We start from the raw sequence: 25547 nt of genomic DNA, 5'->3' as shown, positions 1-25547 counted from the left end.
CCTCGTAATAAAAGATGCTTTCTGGCCGTGGGCACATTTTAATACTGTATGTTTCAGGATATGAGCTCTATTGTGACCACTACTAGTGAAACATCTTCTAGTAAACGACGGCTGATGACAACAAGCTACTGCTGAGTGGAAACGCTGCAGAAGCCTTTATTTTAAGCCACCTGTTGACGCTATGTGACAGGCCGCAGGCTCCGGGTCAATGAGGAGACGTGCTGCAGCTCCAGCAGAGCTTCAGCAGCAGAGACGGTGTGAAGCGCTGAACGCTGCTGCGAAGGCTTCTGTGTGAGCATCACTGGGCCTCCTGGGCTCCTGACCTGGAAACCCTCAACGGGCCTCTTTGTGCGTTCCAGCGCCACGCGTGCCGCCTTTGACTGGACCCAGAGCGTGGAATGGATTCCTCGTCCTGGTTCTGGCTCCACCTCGTTTCCGGCTGTTCCTTCTAATCCTCCCAGAGCTCATGTCTGGCTGCTTCCCACCGTTGTCACTCGGCTTCCAGCAGCAGCCGTCGCCCCGGGTGACACACAGTGGGTCGGAACCAGCGTTTCTGCTGCGTGAAGCTCCCTGACGCCGTCTTTACCTATTGATAATGGATTTGCAGAGGAGCTGCTCTCCTCCCGTTGACTCTGACTCACTGTGGAGCTGATGCGACGGCGACGCGTTTCCGCTCTTATCTCAGCAGCATGTCAGGGTCCTGTGTGTTCATCAGAGCTGAGCAAATACTATTAAGGTTTATGGCTTCAGATCAGACGTGTGCGTGTGCAGAAGTGGCTGTTGGCTCTGAATCCTAAACCATATTTACACTTTGATAGAAAGCGCCGGTTACATGCGCCCGCTCAGCTGTTGTTACAGTATGACTCACTTTTCCCAGAAAGCCCCCTGAGGAGACTGAGGCGCAGCTGCTTGAGATATCCCACCGCTTTTGATGACGCTCGCTGTAATTATAATGATCGGCCATGATGGCCGGCGTGACGCTGAGGCGAACCCCCCACGCAGCCTCGCACCCGGGACGCGGCCGGCCTCCACCCACCGTGCCCCTGTGGCTGGAGGCCGATGCTGTTGTTGCCTCAGAGACTGTTGCCAGGCAGCCGGGGAGGAGCGGAGGGGGAAATCACAGGCTGGTGCTGAAGAGGGGACATCAGGATGGGGGGGGGGGGGGGGGGGGGGGGGGCAGGTGAGTGAGTCAGCTTCCACTCAGTTATAAAAAGCGAGGGTGACTCAAATCAGATTCTCAAAACAAACTGAAGTGAATCAGATCTTGGCCACGTACAGACACGTACGTGACGCTAATGGCTCCATCATCAGGCAGCGTTGTCACGTGTGTCGGACTATCTCCTCCTGAGACCCAACTACTCCTGAGGACGTGCTGAGGATCACGAGGAGCTGCTGAGCACCTCCTCCCTGACCTGCACTGACCTGCTGTGGCTTTTTCAGGCTGGTGGTTGCGGCCTCCTCACACTGGGGGATGATGGAGGCACGGGCGCGTGTTCACACCGCATCAGCAGCGCGTCGACAGGACTGGAGGCCTCCAGGAGCTGCTGCTGCTGCTGCTGCTGCTGCTGTGCCCCAGTTCTGTCTGCAGACGGACGACGGCCTGGTGGGCAGACAGCAGCCCGGGGGTCCGTGTAACAGACCCCACACGAGCCCAAGGAGAGAAAACCGAAACCAGACTGGTCCTAAATGAATGAGTCAGTGCGGATGAGCATTTAGCCCATTAGCTGCTGTTCTGTTGGTGCTAGTTGAGCTCCTGTTAGCTAAATTAGCTGAATCTGCAGCTCCATGTAATAAAGACCCTCTGACTGAATAATTGGATTAATGAAGAAGAATGAAGTCGTTATAAACCATCCAAACAACATTAAGGCAGCACACGGTTCAAAGTTGAACTTCTTCTTCTGACGCCGTCAGTGATCATCTCCCGCGCAGCTCGTTCTCCACTGCTGTGAACCAGAGGCACATTAAAGTGTGTCACTGGTCTCGGAGCCTGCGGCCTAAAGGCTGCGTGTGTTTCCAGAACCGTGGTGTTTTTGGGGCCTGTGAGAGTGAACGTCTGCTGTTTGTCGTCCAGCTGTGTCTGAACAGACGCCCTCTCATGAGCGGGGACGTTATATTTAGACGCGCGATGCTGATTGCAGCCTCCACACTCCTCATTTCCTCCCGGAGCCCGAAGCCGCTCATCTTCGCACCACAGACCCCGGATCCGCTCCCTCTCCACTCACATGGACCCGCGTGCAGGTCAGTGGGTTTGTGTGTCAGAGGACAGCTGGTTCCAGGGGTGGGACCGCGCAGAAGACGGCGTGGTCACACCTGTTGCTGTGACTTAGCGGCGACGGGCTTCAAATGTTCAGCGCGTTCGGGGAGAGCGAAGTGTGAGCAGCGTGAAGCAGTGGTCGGTCTCAGGTTGTCAGATCTGCAAGGAGACGTTATTAACACCATTGATCCTGAAACCTGAGCTGCTCCTGTACCTTCACTGTAGTGTAGGAATAAATGCAGTCTCAGAATAGAGGATCAGCTGTGATGGCTTAATTTAAGGTTGTTGGAGCGGCCTCAGGCGTCAGAACAGGTGTGTAGATCTGCTGTCATCAGCATCACATCAGCAGACGCCAGGTCGATCAGTGTGTGCGGTGGGTGTGTAGTAACGCACACGCATGTGTTTGTGTCTGTGTTGCAGTGTGAGAAAGGCCCCGTTTCCCGTGAAGGTCTGCCGTGCGGCTCTGCAGCTTCAAATGCGTGGAAAAGCCAAAAGCGTGACGGTGGAAACCAAACCCGGCCAGAACCTCGCAGATTTCAGGAAGAGCCGGGACGGATTCGTCCTGCTGGTCCCCGGGAACTGAAGCGTCCACGCGGCGTCCACGCGGCACCGGGGACTCGCACCGCGCCATAATTAGGAATTCTCCCCATAGTTTGGTGAGGTTTTAAAGTCTTAACCCAGGGCAGAGTTGCTGGCAGCGTCCACGTCCTAATCCTGAGCTGCAGGACAATGTTCACCAGACGATCACAAACGGATTTGGGAGAAAATGTGGACGACGAAGAGGTTTTTAACGCCGGTGCAGAGACACTGAAGAGCAGTATTAGTATTATTCATTTAAAAAAAAAAAAAACAGAAGTAAATGCACTTTTAATAATAAATTAAACACAGCAATGCGTAATTACAGTCAAGTCCAACATGTTTATTTTTTATACAGAGTAGAAATCTTTCATGCTAAAGCTCTTTTCATGCATTTTCTGCTGCTGCTCATGACACAGACAGTATTCTATAGAAGTAAAGGAAGAAGAAAGGAAAGACACACAATGGAAGGAAATAAATTATTCAAGATTTGCTTTCGTGTCTTGGTGTTAATTCCTCTTTAAAGCTTTGCTAAATGGAGACGGAGCGGCTAAAATGGAGCTAACGGCGTCTGGAGGCCTCAACGACCTGCAGGTGACGCGGACGCGTGAACGGCCCGTCGGTCGGGATCAAAGCCCAAATCAGACCGGGCCTCGGAGCTTCCAGCGACTCAAAGGTTCTAAACGACAGCATCGCAGCGAACGGAAGCAGCTCGTTTGCGATGCGTGTGATTTTAGGAGGAAGAAATCAGCGCGAGAACAAAAGCGTGACATAACAGTCTGACGCTGATCCCAGCGCGTTGTTGCTCCTGCTATTTTTACAACAAATTGTGTTTAGCGGCAAAGCTGTAATTGTGAATCTCATTTCCTTGGAGTCGCGTCGTGCCTGTTGGGCTGCGGCTGCTTCTCAGGGAGAGGAAACCTGAACCTCCAGCCAGAATGAAGGGCAGAGACGTGTTTACTGCGGCGTCTGAGCCCGGGCTTTGGACCCGTGTCACCGCGGAGGCTTTGTGTCTTTACGCCAAATAAACTGTGTGTTAATCTGCTGCTGCAGAGGCTCCACAGCGAACTGGAAACCACTCGACCCCGCGACGCGGCGCCCTGTTCATATTCAATCAGAAATGCAGATTACGGCGTGTGGAGCGAACGTGTTCGCGTGTAATCCTTTAATCATCCGTGTAGTAAAAGCCTCCATTCGTGAGCTCAGCCTGTTGAAAACGCACACTTCCTGGTTCAAGTCTCACGTGTCGCTGGAAGTCACACATTTTCTAACAAGCAGTTCATCATCGGACTAAAACAGGGACATTTGGATCTGGTGGCTGTTGTGATGGTGATGAGCCGTGATAGGTTCAGTGTGACGGCAGCTTCTCCATCCACACAAGAGCAATCACTCCCTCCATTGTCTCGTCCTCACAGTCGCAGCTGCTGCAGTTTAGCTCCTTTCTCCAACGAGGCTCCAGTCTGTTTACTCACTGTCTCGTGTTTTGGACTATGATGAAGTTCCTCATTCTTCTCATTCTTCCACCTCTAATCAAATGTTTCCCCGGTGCCAATTGCTGGTTTAATTATCAATGCCGTTGCAAAAAGGCTGGCACCTGCTCTGTCTCTTGTGAGATTAGCTGCCCCGCAGCGAGGATTTGGTGATGAGTTGGAGAGGATTTACCAGTGGGACTATAATATGGGCCCCGGCGCTGCTGTGTTCTGCCCCTAAATCCGCTCAGGGCCGAGCGGCCGCTGGTCTGGTGAGCTCTGCGGGTTCTCCAGCATCGTTCCGTCATGCAGCCCGGGGGAAGGTCACATGCTGGAGATTACAGCCACACGCGGGGGGAGGTTGCTTTTCCTCTGGCTCGCTCCGAGTCGACGTGCCGCCAGAATGGACGCTCACTAATCAGAGCGCGGAGCGCGAAGAGCAGGAGGTACGGCGTCACGCCTTTTAAAGGTGTGACAAGAACACGTCACGAGACCGGAGCCAGTGATGAAAAGCAAGAGGCCGAGTACAGGACTACTTCCTGTACGCGTGAACGTCTGGACCATGTGTTCTGCTGCTCAGGGTTGTAGGTCATGTAGGCTCCAGCCGTACCTTCTACCTGTGACCTGCACCTCCTGCACCTCCTGCACCTCCTGCACCCCCACCCCCGTAGAAAGGATCAAATCCTGCAGAGCTGCACTGCCGTGTCACCTGCTTTAGTTTCACCATCATCAGCTCCCAGGAAATAAAGTGAAACAGCGATACGGCCGTAAAACTGCAGCTTCAACCATCGGCGTCTCTGGAGGCCGCGCAGCCTCTGAGCGAAGGGCTTTCGGAGCACGTCTGATCCCAGAGGCCTGAATGCAGCCGGTGAACAGCAGCATTAGAGCTGCGACGCGAGGAGGCAGCGCTCAGTGATTTGCGTCCTCGCAGGACAAGAGGAAAAGGACCGCGCTGCCATCTGCAGCGGCTCCTCTCATCTGTCCTCCCTGTTCTATCACAGCATCCTGACCCGCCCTCGCTCACCTCTCGGCCCTCGGCCTCGGCCACTGACCCCCTCTGACCGTCAGCAGATGGGTTTCTCCTCAGCATTGAGACCACGTTGAATGAAGCGCTTATAAATAACGGGACAGAGAAACCCAACGCATGCACTGCGGTCCTCCAGTCAGTCGGAGTTTGCTTGCAGATACGTGTTCGGTGATGACTTCCTGTGTTGAGTCATCAGACTATTCCCCAGACTGTGGGTGGAGCCTAAACGCTGCACAGCAGGCGGGCGATGCAGCCGTGACGTGACGGCGCCCGAGGCCGATGCTCCGTCGACCACTGTGAGAAGCTGCTTTCCAGCGGATCAAAGCGTGCGCTTCATCTCTCACAGATCGCACCGACGTCTGCTGGTTTTTCCACCTGTGGCCGGAGCGGCGGCGGGCGCTGATTGGCTGCAGATGCTCAGATGCAGCGCAGCCCCGCTGACGGGACTGTTGTGTGGCTGCACACTGAGCTATTTTATGTCACGCGTGAATTTACTGCCAGTCTTAAGTTAGCAGCGGCGAGAACAAAGGCAGTTTCAGTGAAGACGCACACGTGTGAAAGAGCATGAAAGAGGACTCGAGTTTGTATTCCATCGCAGTACTTTATTAAATTATCAACATAGTAAACATCATCATGAAACAGGAAACAAAAGACATGAAAATTTGAAATAGTCACATTTGTTTTTCTTCAAGTTTTCCCCATCAACAGTATTTCACCTCTAGAGCTACACACACTCGTCTGTGCCAAAGTCACTGAGGTGATGTGACCGGTGACGACGGCGGAGCGGAGAGGGGTAACCATGGCAACGCCGGAGGAGGACGCTGGGGTGAAACAGCGTTTGGCGAAGCTACGGTGGCGACGCGGGCCACACAGCGACCTCTGTGTCAGACAGTGACAGGCGGATGTGCACGCCATCCCATAATGACTTCTAATACTGCTGACGTGTTCGCTCCAGTGAGATCCACTTTTTAGCAAAGAAACAGACGTCCATTTAAAAGGTCACATAAGAACCAGAGGTAATAAAACAGCAAAGGAACGGCTCTAACTACCATGCTACTACACAGCAGGACTGACGCTTCCTGTCCCTCTGTCCCGCGTATTCACAGCATCACAGACCCACAGCAGCAGCAGACGGAGGCCACAGCTCACGGAGCCGTGGCAGCTTCAGGGGGGAGTCCAGTGGTTCCGTGAGTCCAGGCGAGGAGCGCCAACATTCTCACGGCTCCACGTGCCAGCGCTTCCACTCGCTCCCACGGCCGCACGCGTGTTCACGCCTGTGACGTGCGTTCGCTGGGAGCTACAGCGCCGTTTCCAGGAAAGCGCTTCATCATAATTAGTGAAAAACAACCAGAAGGTCTGAGATACTAAAACACGGAGAGATTTGTTGACAATACCAAAAATACCGATCACATCAAACACCCCCTTAAAATCTTCAGTCACATTTTTCAGACCAGTCCCAGACGTCGTCCTATTCACAGAACACAGTCCTTTGCACCAAAGGTCCCGTTTAAATATTTGTAATTAGTCGGTTCCTGCTAGACCGAGTCTTAAATGATCCGCAGGCATCGTGTGTGTGACTGAACAAGAACTAGTCCAGTTAGAATGAGCCCGGTGCCGAGGTGCATGAATGAATGAATGAATGAATGAATGAATGAATGAATGAATGAATGCTCAGTTGGACCAGTCCAGTCCTGCCTCAAACTTTGACCCACAGTCACACAGAAACCAACAGCACGCCAGCAAATAGTCCCGTTCGGCCTCCTGGTCCTGACAATGGCTGGCGGGTGTGGGGTGTCAAATCTAATGACACACACAGAACAACAGCTGAGTGTGTGGAAGGGAGGGGGGAGTTTGGAGGGGGAGGGGGGTGGTGGTTAAGACACAAGTGTCCTTGTCAGAGACAGGAGCATGGAGGAAGGGAGGAGGGGGAGGGAGCTGTGGTGCCATCACTCATCTGGGCTGGATGGAGGAAGCTCCTCAGACCCGCGGGGCCCGTGGGCCGGTCCGTTTAAGCGGGATTTAACGGTTGAGCCGTTCGGACCAGAACCGCACGGGAGGCGGACGACAAATCTCATCAGATGCTGAACCACTGACTTATTTCTGCGTGTTTTCATCTGGCTCTATTTGATTGGGCGGAAGGATTAGGGCCGGATTACTCATGAAGAGTATGTGTAGTGTTTGTTTGCAAATGGGCGTAAAGGTCAGCGCCTCTAAAACGTCTGTCCACTGGATGACCTTGGATCTGAGCGCACAGCAGACATCACAGCAGTGGCTCTGAACGAGAGGAGATCAGGCCTCACACTGAGTGACGGTGGAGCCGGACCGGCGCCGCTTAGCGTGAGCGCTAAAGGATGCTACAGAATCACTCGCTAATGTTAGGTTTGTTCCACCTTTTCATTCTAATCGTTGTCTGAGCACCAGGAAACTCCCATTTAATCTAGTCTGCTTTCAAAATAAAAGCTCACATTTTTCAGGATAAAATGTTTCACGTGCACAGAGTGTGCATGAAACAAGACAGAGCGCTTCAGGGAACTGCAGAGTGGGACAAATTCCAAGAAACGACAGCGAGGCCGTCAAACCACAGCGCTCTGACAGCGATCCGCACGCCGCGACTCAGGGCCGCACACGTGGGCTTTGCCTGAGCAGCAAGAAGACGCGCACGCAGGAAGGTACTTAAATATGCATTTGTGCACATGTGGGTGAGTTAAAGTCCAGCCGGTCCAGCCTGACCTGGATTACCCACTGAAACGAGGGGGGGGTAATCGGTTAATCTCATTAAAACCACGGCCGTGGGTGCTCCATCAACAAGAGGCAGGAACAAAGGCCGGGCTGAACAGCTGATGGGCCTGGCTGGCATCCACACACACACACACACACACACACACACACACACACACACACACACACAGGACTGGTCCTGCTCCTCTCTCCTCCGGGTCAAACAGCACACGACTGTAAAGAGGCTCCACCGAACGCTGCCTGTCTGTTTGGTTCAGGTCCGTTTGGACCCGACGTGGACTCTCCGTCAGTCTGAGTCTGAGTCACTTTGCTCTGCTGGCACTCGGGGCTTCGCGTGAGTCCACGCGTGCGCCCTGGTGCATCGTGGGTAATGATGGTGCATCGTGTCTCGCACACGCTGACATTCATTTATGCAGACTCAGCTAAAGACGAGATGTATCTGTGCCGATCAGCTGCGTTTGTCTGTGGTTGGAGGAGACGGACAGTGAACAAATAAACGTGCTGCCTCTGCAGAGACGGTGGACGGACGTGCAGTCCGCAGAGACGGCGCCCCCTCTCACCGGTCCAGCACCCGGCTGTAGTCCTGGGGGCCGCAGCCGCCCTCGCTCTTCAGCTCCGCGAACACTTGGGTGAAAAAGTGCGGGTCGGCGTTGATGCGCAGCATCTTGGAGCTGGTGGCGTCGATGATGGCGAGGCAGCGGTCCCAGAAGGCCTCCTTGGCCGCCTCCACCAGGAAGGGCTTGAGCGGGTAGGAGATCTCGTTGCCCATGTAGGAGTAGGACAGGTAGAGGCAGGTGAGCAGCGTGGCCTGCAGCTCGTGCTCCGACGCCACCGCCTCGCCCGCCACCACGTCGCGGCACAGCATGTACACGAAGACCACGTTGGCCGGCGTGACGAAGGCCTGGTCCTGCCAGCCCTGCAGCAGCAGCGAGCGGTCCACGGCGCGCAGCCACAGCACCGGGTCGGCGGGCGACAGGTGCTTGAGCCGGAAGCAGCGGCGGCACAGGAACTCGCCCAGGCAGCGCAGCAGCTCGCTGGTGGACGCCTGCACGATCACGCGCCTGGGCGACGCCGCCACCACCGCCGGGCCCTGGGGAGCCTTCTTCACCGACGACAGCTGCTGGGACTTGCTGTAGGCGTAGCCGTGGCCCTGACCCATGCCCGTGCCGTACCCGAGCCCCAGGCCCGGTCCCGGTCCCGGTCCCGGTCCCGGTCCCGCCGGGCCCTCGTAGCTGCACAGGTTGGCACATGACAGCGACTTCTTCACGTTCTCGCGGTTGAGGTGCAGCACGGCATCCTTTTGGTAGATGTTGATGCTGTTGTTGTTGAGCGGGTCGCCAAGGCCCGCCGGGCCCGCCGGGCCCGCGGAGCCCTTCTTGGACGCGCCCTTCTTCTTGGTGGAGGCCACCAGCCGCTTCCACGTGAGCGCCGGGAGGAAGATGGACTGGCCGCGCTTCAGCCCGCGCTCCTTCTGGCTGTTGAGCGAGCGGCTGCTGAGGCTCGGGTAGCGGCTGAGCGAGCCGGGCCGCTGCTCATAGTAGCCGGGTTTGCGGGCGCCGGGTGACAGCGACAGCACGGTGCCCATGGCGGGCGGGTCCGGGGAGCGGGGCGGCGCCGAAGGGAGGGAACTCGGACTCGGTCAAATCCAGGAGCCGTGGACGGAGACGCGCGGTGCAGACATGTCAGGGTGAGAGGCAGCGGCTGCAGGAGCGAAAGCAGAGAACAACAGAGAATCAGCCTCTGGAGCCTGGATTTCACCATCAGTGTCAACTTTCTCCGTTTGTGCGTTCAGTTCAAGGAGGAGCTGGAACAGGCTGATACAGAATGTGCAGCACAGTCACTCAGTGTGGGCTCAGACATTTTGTCCTGCTTTAAGGGGACGTGTAAGAGGTTAATCAGCGGCTTTAATCCCAGAGCATCCTGTGAAGATCGCTTGATTGTTGACCATTAAAGGCACTTATTCACTAATTCTCACAATCACATAACGCCTCGGCAAAAGCAGTGCGCGCTCTTTATGCGCCTCCGTAACGTAAAATGATTCAAGTTTTCATTTTAAATCATCTGCTTCAACACAAAAGCTACATTGATTGAAATGATGTCATCTGGGAGCCGCCGTGAAGCTCACCTTTGCGCACGAGACGCTCGAGTTGGAGCTCGGCTCGCGTTTTCCGCCGCAGCGTCTCTCCAGAATCAGCAGAATCCCGTCCTAGTGCTCACAGACGCGAGTGCGTAAGAACGCGTGGGTCCGCGCCAGGTAGGACGCAGGTGTCATCCTCACGCCAGCGCCACACTGACGGGACGCTGTCTTTCCATCCGCGTCTCCATCCCCAGTGTTGTGAACAAAACGCAACTTCTCACAGTATCCGACTCCGTTCGACGCGTTCCATCCCGTCAACGAAGCGCATCCGTGCGTAAAAGTCTCTCCTCCCCGCGCCGGAGCTCCTGCGTCCGCACAACGAGAGCGTCGGGCGCCGACTGACCGCAGCGGGTCCCCGCAGTCCGAGCACTGGACGGACTCTAGCGCACGGAGCGCCGAGGAGCTGGTGAGCGCGCAGCGCGCGTCCACGCGCCGCCTCCCACCGACGCAGACTCCTCCTAACTGCGATCAGCTGCGGACGCGCACACAGGCGCACACGCACAAGGACACAGTGGGATTAACGTCAAAACAACGCGAAAAACAAATACATTGAGTTCAAGTAAATAAAGTTTATTCCAACAAATGAAAAGCCTCAGACAAAAAAATGTAAATATCAATAGAACCACAGTAGAAGTTAAACGGCAGCTTGAGCATCAGTGGAGCTATTTGCAGAAATTGTTCTGCACGCAGTATTTTATGGCTCGTGCAAAACAACTTTCAGCTCCATAAACTGCAATTTGGCAAAAAGCACGAGAGCCAATAAAGACATAACAGCTTGAAAGATGTTATACAATAACCTCCCTGAAGCAGGAAATGTAATAAATGTGAGAGCCAACAGCAGGAGATAAAAGCGCAGGTTCTGATTTACAGCAACGTTAATTCACAAATGCGACATTAGAGTCTCTGCAGCGTTCATGAAGCTTTGCTGTTTCCTGCTAGTTTTTAATTTGATTCAACCCCATGTAACCAGTGAGTGTCGTTACATAACCTCGCGTCCTCTCCGGCTTCATTTGAACTGATTGTACAGTATCTCCATCACCCAAATTTCCCCCGAGAATCAATTGAACGTCAACGTTAAATAGCAGCTGATGATGAAGTGACTGCGCGTCACACACACCTGCAGGTTTTCTGTGGGTTCCGTTCGGGACGGTCCTAAACGGTTCTAAGCCCGTTATCTGGGTGTGAATCACAGTGCTCTTTTCTTTATCCACTGATCACCTGAGCTTTGACAGACTCAGAATGCGCTCCCTGCCCTCAGAGGTCGCAGGTTCCTGCCTTTAACAGGTGGAAGACAAAGCAGGTTCATTGGCTGCTCTTCTGCAACAGAGGGAGACACACATTCACCTGCACCTGTCAGAGCTGTTTATCAGGACCTTCTGGTGAAAACCACTCATCTGATTGATCACGAATCACTTCATAACCTTGGAGATTGTGACTAAAAGCTTGTTTGGCTCCCGGAACCAGCAGCTGTTGCACGGCTTTTATCACTGACTCATCCCTCAGGAGGCAGAAACTTTACTTGTCCCGTGAGGACAAACTGCGCCTTCACGTGGCGTCGCCCACCGTGTGAGCAAACAGGAGCTGTTAGCGCAGCGCTAACGGCCCAACGACGCAAGCAGCTTCACGCAGATGAAACCAGCAGAGACGCCCTCGTCGCAGCTCTTCACGTCCGTGAGGACCGGCCCATTGGCCGCGCGAGCTGCACAGGGGAGATCTCCTCATTCGACACACTGCCGCTCTGTGTCCGTCCTCATTTTCTCCGCCGTCCTTCGCTGCCGCTCCTTCCAGCAGCTGCAGGACTCCCAGCGCCTCCTGCACAGCTGACCCCGACTCACTGGCGCCCGTGAAAAGGGCTGTTGTTGTCCCATCGTGACCCCTCTCCCCTCGTCTTGTGCAGCACCATCACTTTATGGCAGCGGACGGGAGGCCGGAATCATAATGAAATGACTGTTGGAGTGGTGCTAATCCCCATTTTGACTTTTTGTTTTTTAAATCCTCAGATTAAAACTCCATGAATGGAACAAAACCATGTCTGAAGCAAGTCGGCAAACTGGACCACATCCAACGGTCCTAAATGCCCATTTTGACTTTTTAATGTCGCCTCTGATGCTTTTGCAAAAGCATTTGCAAATTTTAGGTCAGAAATCCATTTTGCCATCGTTTGCTGTTGTTTGACCCAGTTGCATTATATAATTGCGATTTGTATTGTCATGCCCCACATTTTGCTGCAGGAGACGAAGGCTGGTGCAGTCAATATAACAAATTGTTTCCTGCTTTCTCACTTATAAATGAGGCCCACCAGCTGCGTCTGTTCTGCTCTGATCACAGACAGTTTCATCTGGATCCAAATCCACGGTGGATCCGTCTTGCTTTTCTGTCACACACCCACTGATTTAGCTTCACTCCTTTAAAAGGAGCGGCAGCATGAATGCTCCTAAATCAATCCTAATGTGATTTCTCTGTAGCAGCAGGAGCTGCACATTTGTCTGATGTTTCATTTTATTTTTTCTTGCAATTATGACTTGCTGCCGTTTCAACTGTACATTCAGTCTTGTGATGGTGCTTAAAATGATTTCTTCCTGTGAACTGCATCCTGGCATCTTTTGACATTGACTTGCAGGTGATTTGGGTTTATTCGGGTCATGCACAGACACTGCAGGTTGAAGGATCACATTCACAGCTCTGTGAAGGAGCAAAACAAACAGGCAAAATGAAAATGATCAGGACCGGGATGAATGAGGGCAGTGACTTCACAGCAAACGAGTGGGTGAAGGGCGTAAAAAAGGACGCGGGGGAGAATGGAGAAAACAGGGGAACAAGAAGAAGAGAGGATAATTGAGGGGAGAGAACGAGGGCACAGCTGGACAGAGAGGGACAATGAGCTGACGCTGAGCTGAGCTGGAGTCAGACCAGCTTCACCTGATGACACATCTGGCCGTGACTCACCCAGACATTGTAATCTCCCTCTTAAAGACAACACAACGGAGAACGACGACGCACACGTCACAGAGGGATTACAAGGTGCTACAGGCATTTATTACACACAGGCCACACTGGGACAGGAGGGCACGAAGCGATTATCTTATGCATAGAACCGCATGTCTTCCATTTTCAGTTCCTTATTACATTGTTTCAAATGTGTTAGTAGGTGCATTTGCTGTTTTTATTAATGTTTAAAATTAGGTACTTGTTACATTTGCAAACCATTTAGTCGAGTTGTGCATGAGCATGGTTTGAAAAAAATCATCATGAACGGACTTAGAGGCCTCAGTGCTGCTGTCATGATGTGATGCCGCCCTCTAGTGGTCAGTTAAAGGAATTTCCAGCAAAATTGAATGAATATAAATAGTTGGATTATATATTGAATTTATTTTATACTCATCTTAGTGACATTTTTTTCAGTTTGATATTTTAATTCTACAACTGATTAAGACAATATCTGTTCAAATTGCCTTTAAAAACTCGTAGGCCACATTACATCAGTTTTGTCATTTATTGAGGACCTTGAGGTCCTTTATTGAGGAAAAGTTTTTAATATTACATATAATCAAATCTCTGGCCATCGTATTGTTATGTTTATTAAATATTATGTTTATGTAAAATTGTGTAGATTAAAAATCATCTTTCAGTTCAGGCAGTTTTCCCCGTGTGTCACCACCAGTACACGGCTGGAACCTGCATTGATCTAGATAGAGACACGACCGCTGGCACGGTGAGTAGGAGTTAAACGAACTGTTACATTTACGTTCCGCTCTACGAACCGAATCTCACCAGAACACACCAGAACAACACCAGAACAAAACCAGAACAAAAACAGAACCGGTCGCTCCTCATCACAAAGCGTAGCTTTGTGGGCGGCCACGTCCTGTGAAGTTCACGTTAACATGCTAACACATAAACACGGTGTTTATGTTTATGGTATTTATTTACTAGCTACTCGCAACAACTCGAATCAAAGTTACTAACGAGCTTCAGTGTTCCTCAAAAGTCAATGTGTGAAACCATCATCAGCGCCACGTCCGAGCAGGAGATAGATTTAATAATATAACGTTCGCTAGCTCCATGGCTAACTGCTAGCTTCGTTCACTGTTCAGACGCTACTCTGGTAATTTCTCTGCAAATTAATTGGCTTAATGTGGTTTTGTAAACATATGAAAACTCCATAGTGGTACAAAATAATATTACATATACGTTGAGTGGCTTGGTTAAAAACAACGTGGACAACAAACAGTGGAACATTAGTCGAGCTTCGGGGACTAGTGGAGGTTTGGGTTCAGGTTCTGCCGCTGTCCAGTAGAGGGCGGCAAATACAAATGTTAAAGAAGTCATCACGGTTTCGTGCCATAAATTGATAATGGATTTCATTGGTTTCAACTTTCTGACTAATAATCTGCCAACCACCCATAGCTCAGAGAATTTATTTAATAACTTATAAACTATGTTTATAAGATTTTTTTCATTTTATAAACCTCTTTTCACACCAGTCCTTTAAACGTACTGTAAAAGGCTTTAACCTGTTAATGTTAATATTTCCTGTTTTTTTACGATAATGAGGAAAGAGGTTTAAAACCAAAACAAGGCCTATTATCTGTTTAGGGATTTTTCTTACTTTTTTCACAAACCAAAATAATTAATAATAATTAATGGAAGAAATTGACAGGTTCATTAGGACTAATTAAAATATCCTTAATGTGCTTTACATGTTTCCCTCACACACTTACGCTACCTGCATGCTTGTATGCTTCTTGTTTGTCAGGTGTCTGCGTACCTGTGCCTGGGGGGTTGGAGGGGCGGGCAGGTCAAACCTGTTAACCTCTCCATTACAGAACACCTCATTGCGAGGGACAATGTGCTGCTCAGCACACCTTGAGGCTCGCAGACAGACACCCTGATCCCACAGGCACAACGTAGCTTTCAGCACAGAGCAAACATTTGATCCGACTGGGGATCAGCAAACTAACCCTCACCCCCCATTAGCTTGTCTCACTCCATTGCTTATTTTTCACGGCGCACATATTGAGCTGATGGCAACGTGGAGAAAATGTTTTTTTCTGAGCGATGACACACAGTCCAGCCACAAATTCCAGACTTCAAAAGAGAGAAAGAGACATTATATGTGTATTCAGGGTGTTACTGGATTTATAGGAGCAGAAAGTGAAGCCTTTCAGTCCCAGTCCAGTGTTGTGGGATTTAGGGACAACTTGTTTGTTGCTGCAGAGCAGTCTGTGGTGTTAACCCGTGACCCCCCGTGCCCTTTGACCCCCAGGACGACAGCTCCATCCACGCGTTAGGGAGAAGGGCTGTCACAGCGGAAACATCTAGACCACAGGCAGGGCATCTGAAGAGGGACAGAGAGACAATTAGGGGCAGTGTGGCTCCCAAGATCAAAAACACCACCAGAGTTAAGAGTGTCAGGCTACCGGACATATAATCTGTCTGCAGGAAAAGTGTGTGTGGATGCCACAGGCTGCAGAGGCAGGATTAAGGAGTCGGCCTCTCTGAAGGTTCCTTGGAGCAGTTGATTAAGCACGCACAGATAGTCGTGTACGCACACGTTCGGTGTGGAGGGTGAGTGACAGATAAATTACACCTTGTTGTGTTTGAAGGTTCAGAGCACAGCATTCTTTTTTAAAAGATCAACACATGCATTTTCGATCTATAGATCTATCAGTTATCTGCTCTGTGGCTTTAATTACCATGAATCCAAGCCCACGCTTTGTGGCCCAAATAGGCACCAGTGAGAGCGAGTGGACTTAAAAAGCATTATATTATAGTTTTGTATTGTACCACAAACATGTGTGGGATCATCTTCAGGGCTGTACCCTGCAGCTGCTGATAATTTGCCTTTTAATTGATGTGAGGAAATATTCTTCAACACAGTGCTCAAGTTTATTTCTTGAGGATCCTGACGCATTAGATATTAATGAGATGTGACTGTTTTTGCTGAGAGCCGCTTCCACTGACCTGACACAGGGCCCTTTATCTTCCAGCTGACGCTGCTCCCATGTGCCCCGGCGACCGAACCCTCGCACCCATCGCCTCAACGGCGGCCGCAGAGGCCCGTGGCAGCGTCAGGCTCCAGCAGGAAGCGTGCAGGTGAGTGAGCGCAACTGTCCATGCGCCGGCACAGCGCCGCACATGCGTCCTCTTCAAAGCCTGTGATACAACTCAGGCTTAAAAAAAAAGGCAGACATCTTGCATTCCTCAGGCCATTCCACAAAGTACAATAACTTCCTTGAATTCTTCGACCCTCGACGGCGGAGCCAGGGCACATCCTGTTGTCCGCGCAGCACTTCCTGCTCATGGAGCTTAGTCAGTCTTCCTCGTTGCCATGACCACTGATAAACACTAACAGGCATCGCTGTGGTGATATTGGAGTGGAGGTCAGGCTGCTCATGGTTGGTCTGTGTTTGCACTGTATGCGTATTATAACTGCCTCTCGGTTGTTGGTCCCATTACACAGCCTTCATAGTTTTCTGCAGTTTGAATGCCTTTTTTCTGTAGTCCTCATGGACCTCACCTGCAAATCACCTGTCACCAAACACTTGCTTTGAAAGCAGAGGAGAGATGTTGCGAGCCCCCATGCCCTGATGGGCCAAGGATGAGCGGCTGCTTGGTATGGACACGGGTGACGGGGGTGAGGGGACCACGTCATGCAGCAGGAGGGCCGTGCTGCCTCGCCACCTGCTGAGCGTGACCCATATGCCAGACTGAGGCCTAAACCTTGACCTTTTAGAGTGCATTTGAATTAACAGATCCGTTTTCTACTCTCATGGTTAGCAGATTAAAAGAACAAAGTCAGATTCAACGCAGATAGTGAGGGTATTCGTGACTGTAGAGTTTTCCTCATGATCAATCCCGTATCTTGACATGCAGAGGGGTTTTCACGCCTCGTGGGTGAGGTGTATCTGATCACATACCGGATGCATGCATCTGGCCACAGGCATGGAGTATTGCTGGGCTGAGCTTGTTATCTGACAAACCCCTTCACAACCGGTCCCAAACACAGACAAACAACTGAGCAATGCAGTGACAGGAATGTAAAGATGTTACGTATGTGCAGGAGTTAATGCTTTTAAGGTCACCTATTAGAAATTCAGTTCCCTCTCAGTGCGTCATCGTGATGCGTTCATATCAGATTCACATCGGATTCTACACGTTATGGAGGCGATCTCTTATCTTGTCGCTGTCTTGCTTTCGCAGTGATTTTCAGCGAGCATGTCATCACGGACTGAGGCTAGGGCTCCAGTCACAGTTTAGATGTTGGGACCATAAGCAGGACGTTGTATCTATAGTCAAAATGTGGTGTTTGCTTCAGCAGTTTGCCGTTCCGGTAGCACTTTTCCAGAACGTGGATGTGTTTGTTGTGTTGCTTTGTGGCCGGCCGGCACACCTGAGAATGTGTTGCGATGTGCACATGCTGTTGAGACATTATGTCAGAGGAACACAAAGAGCCGAGCACCAGATCCCTGTCTGCGAATCCCAACATTTGACAAGTTGAAACGTGTGTAATTTATAAATGTTCTTAATTCGAATGATAAAAGCCTCCTGACCAGAACTGTGCAGCAGCGTTTATTGGCTCTAACGCGATCAGTGGAATCCTCTCGGAGCCGCGGCTCCGCACGCTCTTCAAGCGTCACTCAAATATGTTATGATCTTCTAACTGCTTTCCCCAACAGGGCAGCGCGTGAGGAATGCTGCTTCATGTCACCGGCTGTCAGTCCGACTTAAAGCGAGCTGCAAATTAAAGCCTCTGATGTCACGGCGCGAGGGAAAGCGAAACAGACAGCGTGCAGTGGTATTAATAGAGCGATGTGCTCATGTGTGAGCACAAGCAGCGAAACACGTGTCTGATCTGAGCTTTTATGAGTCCAGTGAGTTGCTTTCGAGCAGTGAGGTTGAACTTGTACTCAGAGTGGGGACTCGGCTCCAACATGTACTGGGAGTGTTGTGAAAATCATTTTGCCCCGCGCCTAAAGTCCTAATGAGAAATACAGTAGCACTCCTATTACAACACAACCTGTTTGCCAGTCATAATAACCTGCCGTGCTTTCACGTCCTTAAAGCGGCATCCGTCATGAGGCGTGTGTGTGTGTGTGTGTGTGTGTGTGTGTGTGTGTGTGTGTGTGTGTGTGTGTGTGTGTGTGTGTGTGTGTGTGTGTGTGTGTGTGTGTGTGTGTGTGTGTGTGTGTGTTCCCGTTTAACCTGAATAACAAGCAAACTGCAAAACAGTGGCAGTGCCAGCGAGCGAGGGAGCGAGGAAGTGGTGGAAATGCTCATTGTTTTGAAGTGTTAGAAGGGACTTGATGTTTTTGCCGTGTCCCTGGGTCCCACTTCCATTTCTGATCAAAACACCTCGAAGCGCATGGGTTTGAATCCGTCAGTACTTGGTCGCACAAGCAGTGGTGAGAATGTGGCTGTGACTCAGTCTTCAGGGCATCTGTGGTTCAGAGAGGGTGAATTCTTGTTAATTTAATGGCTGACTGAGTTTAAAGAAGTTTCTTGGAAGAAATTCCGTACGTCTATTTGCGCAGGTTCATGGTTTTAGAAAGTAGGTCATAATATTTAACCCAGCATATTTATATACTCAAACTTTTATTACCCTACATATTTCTCTTCGTCGAATCGTAATAAAATGTCCACTCGTGTCCACACATGTTGGCTGTGTGTGAACGGGTCGGGACAGCAGTCAGTGCTTCAGATCCAGGAAGAGAATGTCTTCGTCCCTTCAGTTTCCCTTCGCGGCTCTGCATTGGTTGTGTGGTTCACCTTGCTGTCGATGGGTTGTCAATAAAACCATTAGTCTGTGTGTTTGTGTCTACCTGCTCGCAGCCACCGCATCCACTCCGCTTCCCGGACTTGTGGGTGGTGTTTGAACAGGTTCAGCCTCTGGTCTGGAAATTTCCTCGCCACAAAACATAATCCAGTGAGGAATTACATTTCCTTCAAAATATATTTTGTAAAATCATTTAACAATGTGTGAATGTAGTTTCTTGGAGAAGCAGCAATTTAGTCCATATCCCTTCAATTGTAGCATTTAGTTCACAAGTCTCAAATTATACTGGAACTGTGTTTTAATTGATGTTTATAGTCCAATTTCATCAACTTTGGGAGATGCCTGCTGGATTCTTCTATCCTGAGAAGTTATTTTTGTGAGCTTCTGTTGTGAAGAGGCTTTTATGCGACAGCCAGTATCTGTATTTAAAACGAATAATCTAGGTTTGTGATGATTACAAGGCCTTGGGAAGCATGTCGGTGCAGACCACAGCTTTGTTTATGAGCGTATCTTTTGCAGGAACAGATTCGTTTGCCTCTTGCAATCAAAGTGTTGTCTAGGTTCAGTGCAGTGGTGTGAGGAGGAGCACACCCAGTGACTTTGCTCAACACCTGAACCAAGTGTGGCCTTTTATTAGTTATGTAACCCAGAGGAAGCCTTCGACTCAGGCCTCCTCTGCTCAGCGATAATAAAACTGATAAGCGCGTTTGTTTCTGAATTACTGGACGGTGTTTTCATAATATTTGCCCCATGAAGACAAACAGCCACGATACGGCTAATTGGAAGCTGCCCCGGATCCTCGTCCTATGGAGCGCGCAGAAAAAGCAAGCGTGGCGACGGAGTCGATGGTTGGAGGGTGTAGACGCGCACACGTGAAAGGATGCGAAGCCGACCGCATTCCACAAGTTGTCGTCATTTGGAGCTTTTTCCGTGACACCAGAGCCGTCTGAAGGACATAAAGGGGAGAGAACCGCTGTCAGTCAGTGAGACAACGCGTCTTAATAACATGTCATCATTAGCCCTGACATTGTCTGTAAAGAATAAGAGCGATTCCATGATGCACACGGGTTGATGCTGCAGCCCTTTGTCTTTTAGTGAACAGCTGAATTCTACTGGCCTTATTCATCACTGGAACTCCCTCTGAGGCGGCTCTAAGAGCCCCGGGTCCTGGTTGAGCGCAGCTCTTATCTGCAGCGCTGCAGGAGCTGCTCTGTGGTTCCTGTTATTGCCATCCCTCCGTGCAGGCAGATACTTGCACCCGCTTTGGCTGCAGCCCCGCTCTCGTCTCTTCCACCCACCGACAGTGGCGTCTGCATAAAGCTCGCTGGCTGTTTGTTATTCCAGTGCCAGTCCGCGGCGGCGTGAGCGTGCGTTGTTTTGACTCGGAGAACAATCCGCTGTTGCCACGAGAGCGCTTCCCTCCCTCGCTGCGCCGCTCCCCTCGAACCCCTTTCCCCTCAATGTTTATTTACAGCAAAGGTCTGTAAAATCCTCATCATGCGATCATTTACTGTTACTGGAACCGGGGAACACCTCAACCTGTACCGGACAGCACAGTCCTTGTGTTGTTTTTCACCAACAGGCCTGAATTCATGTGATGATTATTTAAAGGCGTGTTACGTAACATTGGAATGGGCGTCAGAACCTGATGGAATGGACCGGCCTCAGTTGTGCATGTGGTAAATGTAAGCGACAGCTCAGTGTCGCTGCCGGCGCGATGCGGCGTTGGGAAGCAGTGTTGTGCTGTTAAATGGAGTCAGGTAACATATTCACACAGTCAGCGTCTTCATGCTTTAACAGACTTACACTATGTTACTGTACCAGTGTTTAAACAGGCCTGATTTAGTCATTAGTTTATTATTGCAGTCAGGCGTCTCCAAAGCAGCTTTCCTTTATTTCAGTCCAGCTCCACCAGGAAGTACGACGTCTCTGTCCTCAATATGCAACTCACTCTCTGGTCGACTTGGAACTCAGTCTGCAGTCGTCCTTATCTGCGAGCCAGCGTTGCTGCCACTGATCAGTTAGTCAGTGGTGCATCATAATTCTGCCACATTGGATGGTACAGTTATCAGCATGCCATAATAGTGACTATTAGTAATCAATACTTCCCACTCAGCATCAGTGATGTGGGAAGATGCTGTAAGTTGGAGCTGCACAGACTCTGGCTCCATGTTCATGTACTGTACCTTTAAAGTGGCTGTCATTGTGGTTCGTGGCACTTATTCCAGGAAAGTCTGGAATGAACAACAGGAAACCGGGCTGCATGTTTATGGAACAGGTAGCTTACGGATCGTAATGTGGCTCTTTGTGAGCAAGATAAGACACCGAGCTGTGAATTGAATCTCGCTCCAGACGAACAAATGAAGTGGAAAACTACTAACTGGTGGAGACTTGAAAGCCTTTCAGCTTTCCTCTCCACAATTTCCATCCTTTTGAATATGAAGCTGAAGCGGGAAGGAGGGAGTGCTTGTGTTTGTGTGTGGCTGTAGGTGGATGATGAGTGTTGGAAAGGTGGGAGTCTCCGCTTTCAAAAGAGCCGAGAACAAAACAGGAAACCATCTCCTTGTTTTGGCTCGTGGTCGTTACAAGTGTTTGGAATTTTGAGGAGGTGAATTCACATGTTATGGTCATGTCTGCGCTCAGGTCAGAGCAGGCACACGGCGTGGAGGGAATGTCTGTCATGCCTCGATAAGCAGAGACACGAAGACTGTGAACCCCCCGTGGATGTTATGAGGAGCAGTCGCTCAATAGACTAAATACTTGCTGAGATGGTTTGGTGACCTTGGTTGGATCTGGATTCACGCTCTATGTGGGTCAAAGTGCTGTTGATGCTTGCGTCTTGGTGATTTTGGCTAAGTTTAAAAATCATCCTGACCTCTTTGATGCTCTGCAAACTTTGCATAGCAGAGTTTTATCTGCTGGGTTTTCTACTGTTTTCTTGTTTGCTATCTTGTTCTCTCTTGTTTGGGCTCTGTTGTTGTCTCTTTAGCTTAGGATGATGCTCTTTAACGGTCTTAACCATGTTGGCGGGCATCCTTCACACTGAGTGACGTCTGTTCTTCTCTGTTCTCTGAGGGCGCCTCCTCAGCGGATGCCTTCCTGTGGCTGTCAGTGTCTCGCTCCTACCTTCTTCACGAACAATGCGAGGAGAGATGCCTCCACTGATAATAAAGCTTTTTAATGCTTCCTTTTATTGTGTGAAACAGGCCACATACAGTGAGGTCAAAGCCAGAAATAGGAAAAAAGAGCTTTTGCCTGTAATTGATGCATCAATTGTTTCAGTTCTAATGAAATCCATCTATACACTGTTTTGTTTTCAGGGTCATTTAAGAAGAATTGCCATTATATAATTATGAATAGTTGGACTAAACTCCAGAGACAGACAGTCAAATACTCTCTCTGCTTCTTCCTGAATTGTTTTCTTTGCAACTAAGTAACCCATTTTTTTGTATTATATATTTAGCTGTTTGACAATTAATTTTGGGACATTGTGGGACAGATGCCTCACAATAATAGAATAAAAATAGAATATGACAGGATTTAATATATCTGTGTTTAGACTTTATTTTAAACGTATACTTGTAAAATAAACAGACTAAGTTTAGACGGTCTGCTGGCAGAGGTGAGAGGTTTACGTTTGCCTTTGTTCCGGTGAAGACAACATTTCTCTCATTACTCCCACGTCCTTTGTTTACCTACAGACGTTGTCACTCAGGTTCAATAGCATTGACCTCTGACCCTGCAAAAGTACTTCCAGGTGGGGCCTCTCTGGTCTCAGCCCAGCGCGGAGCAGGGACCTCCTGCAGCTACACACAACCCTAAACAAAGAGTGATGTGACCACTCAGAGACGTCGCACAGTCCCTGTGAGAAGCTCAGTCAGTGACTGACAGGGAAAAAACCCATCTCCTAGGATGAGCATTTTCAAGTATTAGCAGCAGACGAGCGGAAAAAGGTTTACGGGTTGCGGCTGGTAATAAGTGATTATTAAACTATTATAAGTTAATCTTTTTATTGCAAGACAAATAAAACTTGTTGATGTGATGTGTCTTAGATGCTGCTGTTCTAATTTGTAAGCCTGACATATTGTACAGGAGACCTGCTGTGACATGTTGCAGCCAGGGCAGCTGCTATTCAAAGTAAGAAACTGTCAAAGTTTACTTGAGGTTGTCATTTTTAATGAGTTGGATTATATCACGTTGTAATTTGTACAGTCACGCCACATGCAGTAGTTTGAGTCCAGCTTCTTTTCGTTGACTTTGCGCCCTCCTCCCGGTCTGAGATGGTCCGCATCCCCTGTCATCCCACAAACTGTGCTGCATCATTCTGCAGATTTTGACAGTACACCGACGTGCCTCGTGTGCAGCACTCGCCTGTGGCTCCAAATATCTTCAGGTAGAGATCAGCTGTCAGGCAACGCTGCCCGAATCTGCTTCGCGTGTGTGAGGAATGCGTGCAGGACAAAGCCTGTGGCTCAGCGCATTGGTGCTGCTGGAAAGCAATGATCGTTGCTCTTTCCCAGAATGCCGTGTGTGAACCGAGGGGTCACTGCGTAGCACACGCGACGTGAATGTGAGGAATTTATTTTTCCAAAAGCCCTAGCAGGTGCCTGCAAGTGTGTTTGCAGGACGTGTAATGTCCCCCGAGGACACGGCGGCGCCCCTGATGCGTGTGATATTTGGTCTACCTGCGCTCTCTCACTGTCACTCTCTGCCTGCTGCGAGACGTCACACCAGACTCCATGGTTTATGTTCAGCATTCCTGGTGCTGTGAATGACGCTGACAGAAAATGCTCGCTATGTGGAAGACCTTCCACAGAAGCCTTTGTGACTCCAGTTGGAAGCTTAAAGTGAAAGTCGTGTTTCACACGAGCTTCGGTTGATGTGAAGTTCTGTCGCCTTTCACTTGAACGGAGGTCTGAGGGCTGAATGATTAAAGCTGGAACCACGTGCACTCCACATGCATCATATCCAGCATTCATCATGCGTTCAGTCTGTTTATAGTTTGACATAGAGGATTTGACTTTTAGGTTTTGTATATATTAAAATAACGACACACTATCAACAGTCTTATCCGTCTTCTGAACTACGTCCGCATCTCATATCTACAGTGCGGTGTGTCAATATTTGTGTTTACTTCTGCTGGTGATATCGGGTTTTTCCCTCTCAGATTCTGGAACAGACACTTTACTGGAATGCATGTGTGTAAGATGCGATAAGCTGCTTTCACAGTGGGTGATAGCACATCGTAGTACAGTAAGCGTCCCCTGTGTTAGAGTCAGAATCAGGTTTTGCTGGGCATCTGGTTGTTACAGAAGCCATGTACACAGATGCATCGTGTCACCAGCTTAGCGGTCTCATCTTCGCTCCCTCTGGGCGTCTCTGGTGCCTCCGACTTCTCCCAGTCCAAACAGCTCCTCGCCCAGTACGAAGCTGTCTGTCGACGCGCGTGCTCCGTGGTGGCGTGGTAATGGAGCGGTTGAGAGTGTTTTAAGGTGTGTATCTGTCAGGCAGCGCGGGAGCTGCGGCAGCAGCTCTGGGATTAGCATGACACTGGGGAGAAGGGTGTGTGTTTCTTATTGGAGCCGACTGGGCGGCTCATTGTCAGCAGAGACGTCGGTCCTGAGCGCCTCAGCAACGCCAGTAAAAGCTATGAGGTTTATGGCATTTCCCCGTGTAGCTGTTGTTCCCTGTAGCATCTTTGATGGCGTTAATCAGGCCACAGAGGCCCTGACCTCTGGGCTCGGCTTTGATCCATGCTGTTGTTGCCAGGAATCTCCGAGGGACGGGTCAGGAATTAGGAGAGCGTTGGGCTCCTTACAAACGGGCGGTGACACCGGTGCTTTGCCAACATATTTCATGCTTAACCGAGCTTTCCCGGAGATTATTACCTAAGGAAGACGAGGAAGGTGGGGAGGAAGGCGCTGCTGGTGACACCAGCATCAGGCCCAGATGAAGAATGTGGATAAAGCTTGTTTGTTGGGATCAGCCTGCATGGAAATTAAAAAATAACAAAAGTCCAAATGGACTTTGGCGTTAGAAACTCTTTCGGCAGGTGTTGACGGAGGACGTGCTGATGTTTTCTGTCATCTGGCAAAAACAAGAACCAGACATGATGACACAGGACAGAAAACAGCATATCTCCAAATATCAGCATTTTAAACACCTGCATGTTTCCTCCTAATCAGAGAGCTGTGAAACAGAAACGAGGGCCCAGTTTGTGAAATATTTATGTATAATTTGAAAACCGAGCTCATCTTGCTGATGTGATATTGCTGTTGGCACGTGGCAATAGACATATTGAGTGAGCTTGTCCAGCCTGTCTGCTGAGCACACTTAAACCGTGGCTTCGTCTTTGTTTGCCTGGCAGACTCTCACTTACGATCGCACGTGCCCAAAAAACAGCCACTCACCTAATCCCCCATGAAACCACACTGTTATTTTATTTATTACGTGCTGCTTTAAAGATAAGCTCATCATCTGACTTTTGGCAACAAAGCAGATTATGCAATGCATTTTTCACATGTTCAATGTAAAACAGGCTGGTATCTAATAAACAGAATATGTCAACA

General features: G+C 50.1%; 2 protein-coding genes and 1 long non-coding RNA gene across 5 annotated transcripts in view; 2 read left to right on the top strand and 1 right to left on the bottom strand.

Moving 5' to 3' along the window:
• Positions 1–3324, top strand: part of myo1g (myosin IG) — a 20523-nt gene extending 17199 nt beyond the window's left edge. Inside the window, exon 22 of the mRNA XM_029166164.3 lies at positions 2675–3324. Coding sequence (XP_029021997.1) covers positions 2675–2837 — 163 coding nt within the window. The 3' untranslated portion in view covers positions 2838–3324. The remainder of the gene's footprint in view (positions 1–2674) is intronic.
• A 2583-nt stretch (positions 3325–5907) lies between these two features.
• Positions 5908–10712, bottom strand: si:dkeyp-92c9.2 (uncharacterized protein LOC571482 homolog). The gene is made up of 2 exons (XM_029167534.3): positions 10191–10712; positions 5908–9766 (listed from the first exon to the last, which is right to left on the bottom strand). The coding sequence occupies exon 2, from the start codon at positions 9648–9650 to the stop codon at positions 8622–8624; it is 1029 nt and encodes a 342-aa protein (XP_029023367.1). The 5' UTR covers positions 9651–9766; positions 10191–10712; the 3' UTR covers positions 5908–8621.
• Positions 10713–13830: 3118 nt separating this feature from the next.
• The window catches only part of LOC114865272 (uncharacterized), a 30387-nt gene continuing 18670 nt past the window's right edge, over positions 13831–25547 (top strand). The window contains exons 1-3 of one of the 3 annotated variants that reach the window (XR_008696065.1): positions 13831–13914; positions 15645–15770; positions 16193–16298. This is a non-coding gene — a long non-coding RNA (uncharacterized LOC114865272). Of the gene's footprint in view, positions 13915–14958; positions 15771–16192; positions 16299–25547 lie in introns of all 3 variants that reach the window. The other 2 variants (XR_003787494.3, XR_008696064.1) reach the window with 2 other exon arrangements.

This window comes from Betta splendens, chromosome 11 (genome assembly GCF_900634795.4).
Source record: "Betta splendens chromosome 11, fBetSpl5.4, whole genome shotgun sequence".
Taxonomy (NCBI): domain Eukaryota; kingdom Metazoa; phylum Chordata; class Actinopteri; order Anabantiformes; family Osphronemidae; genus Betta; species Betta splendens.
This window is presented reverse-complemented; position numbering and strand designations above follow the sequence as displayed.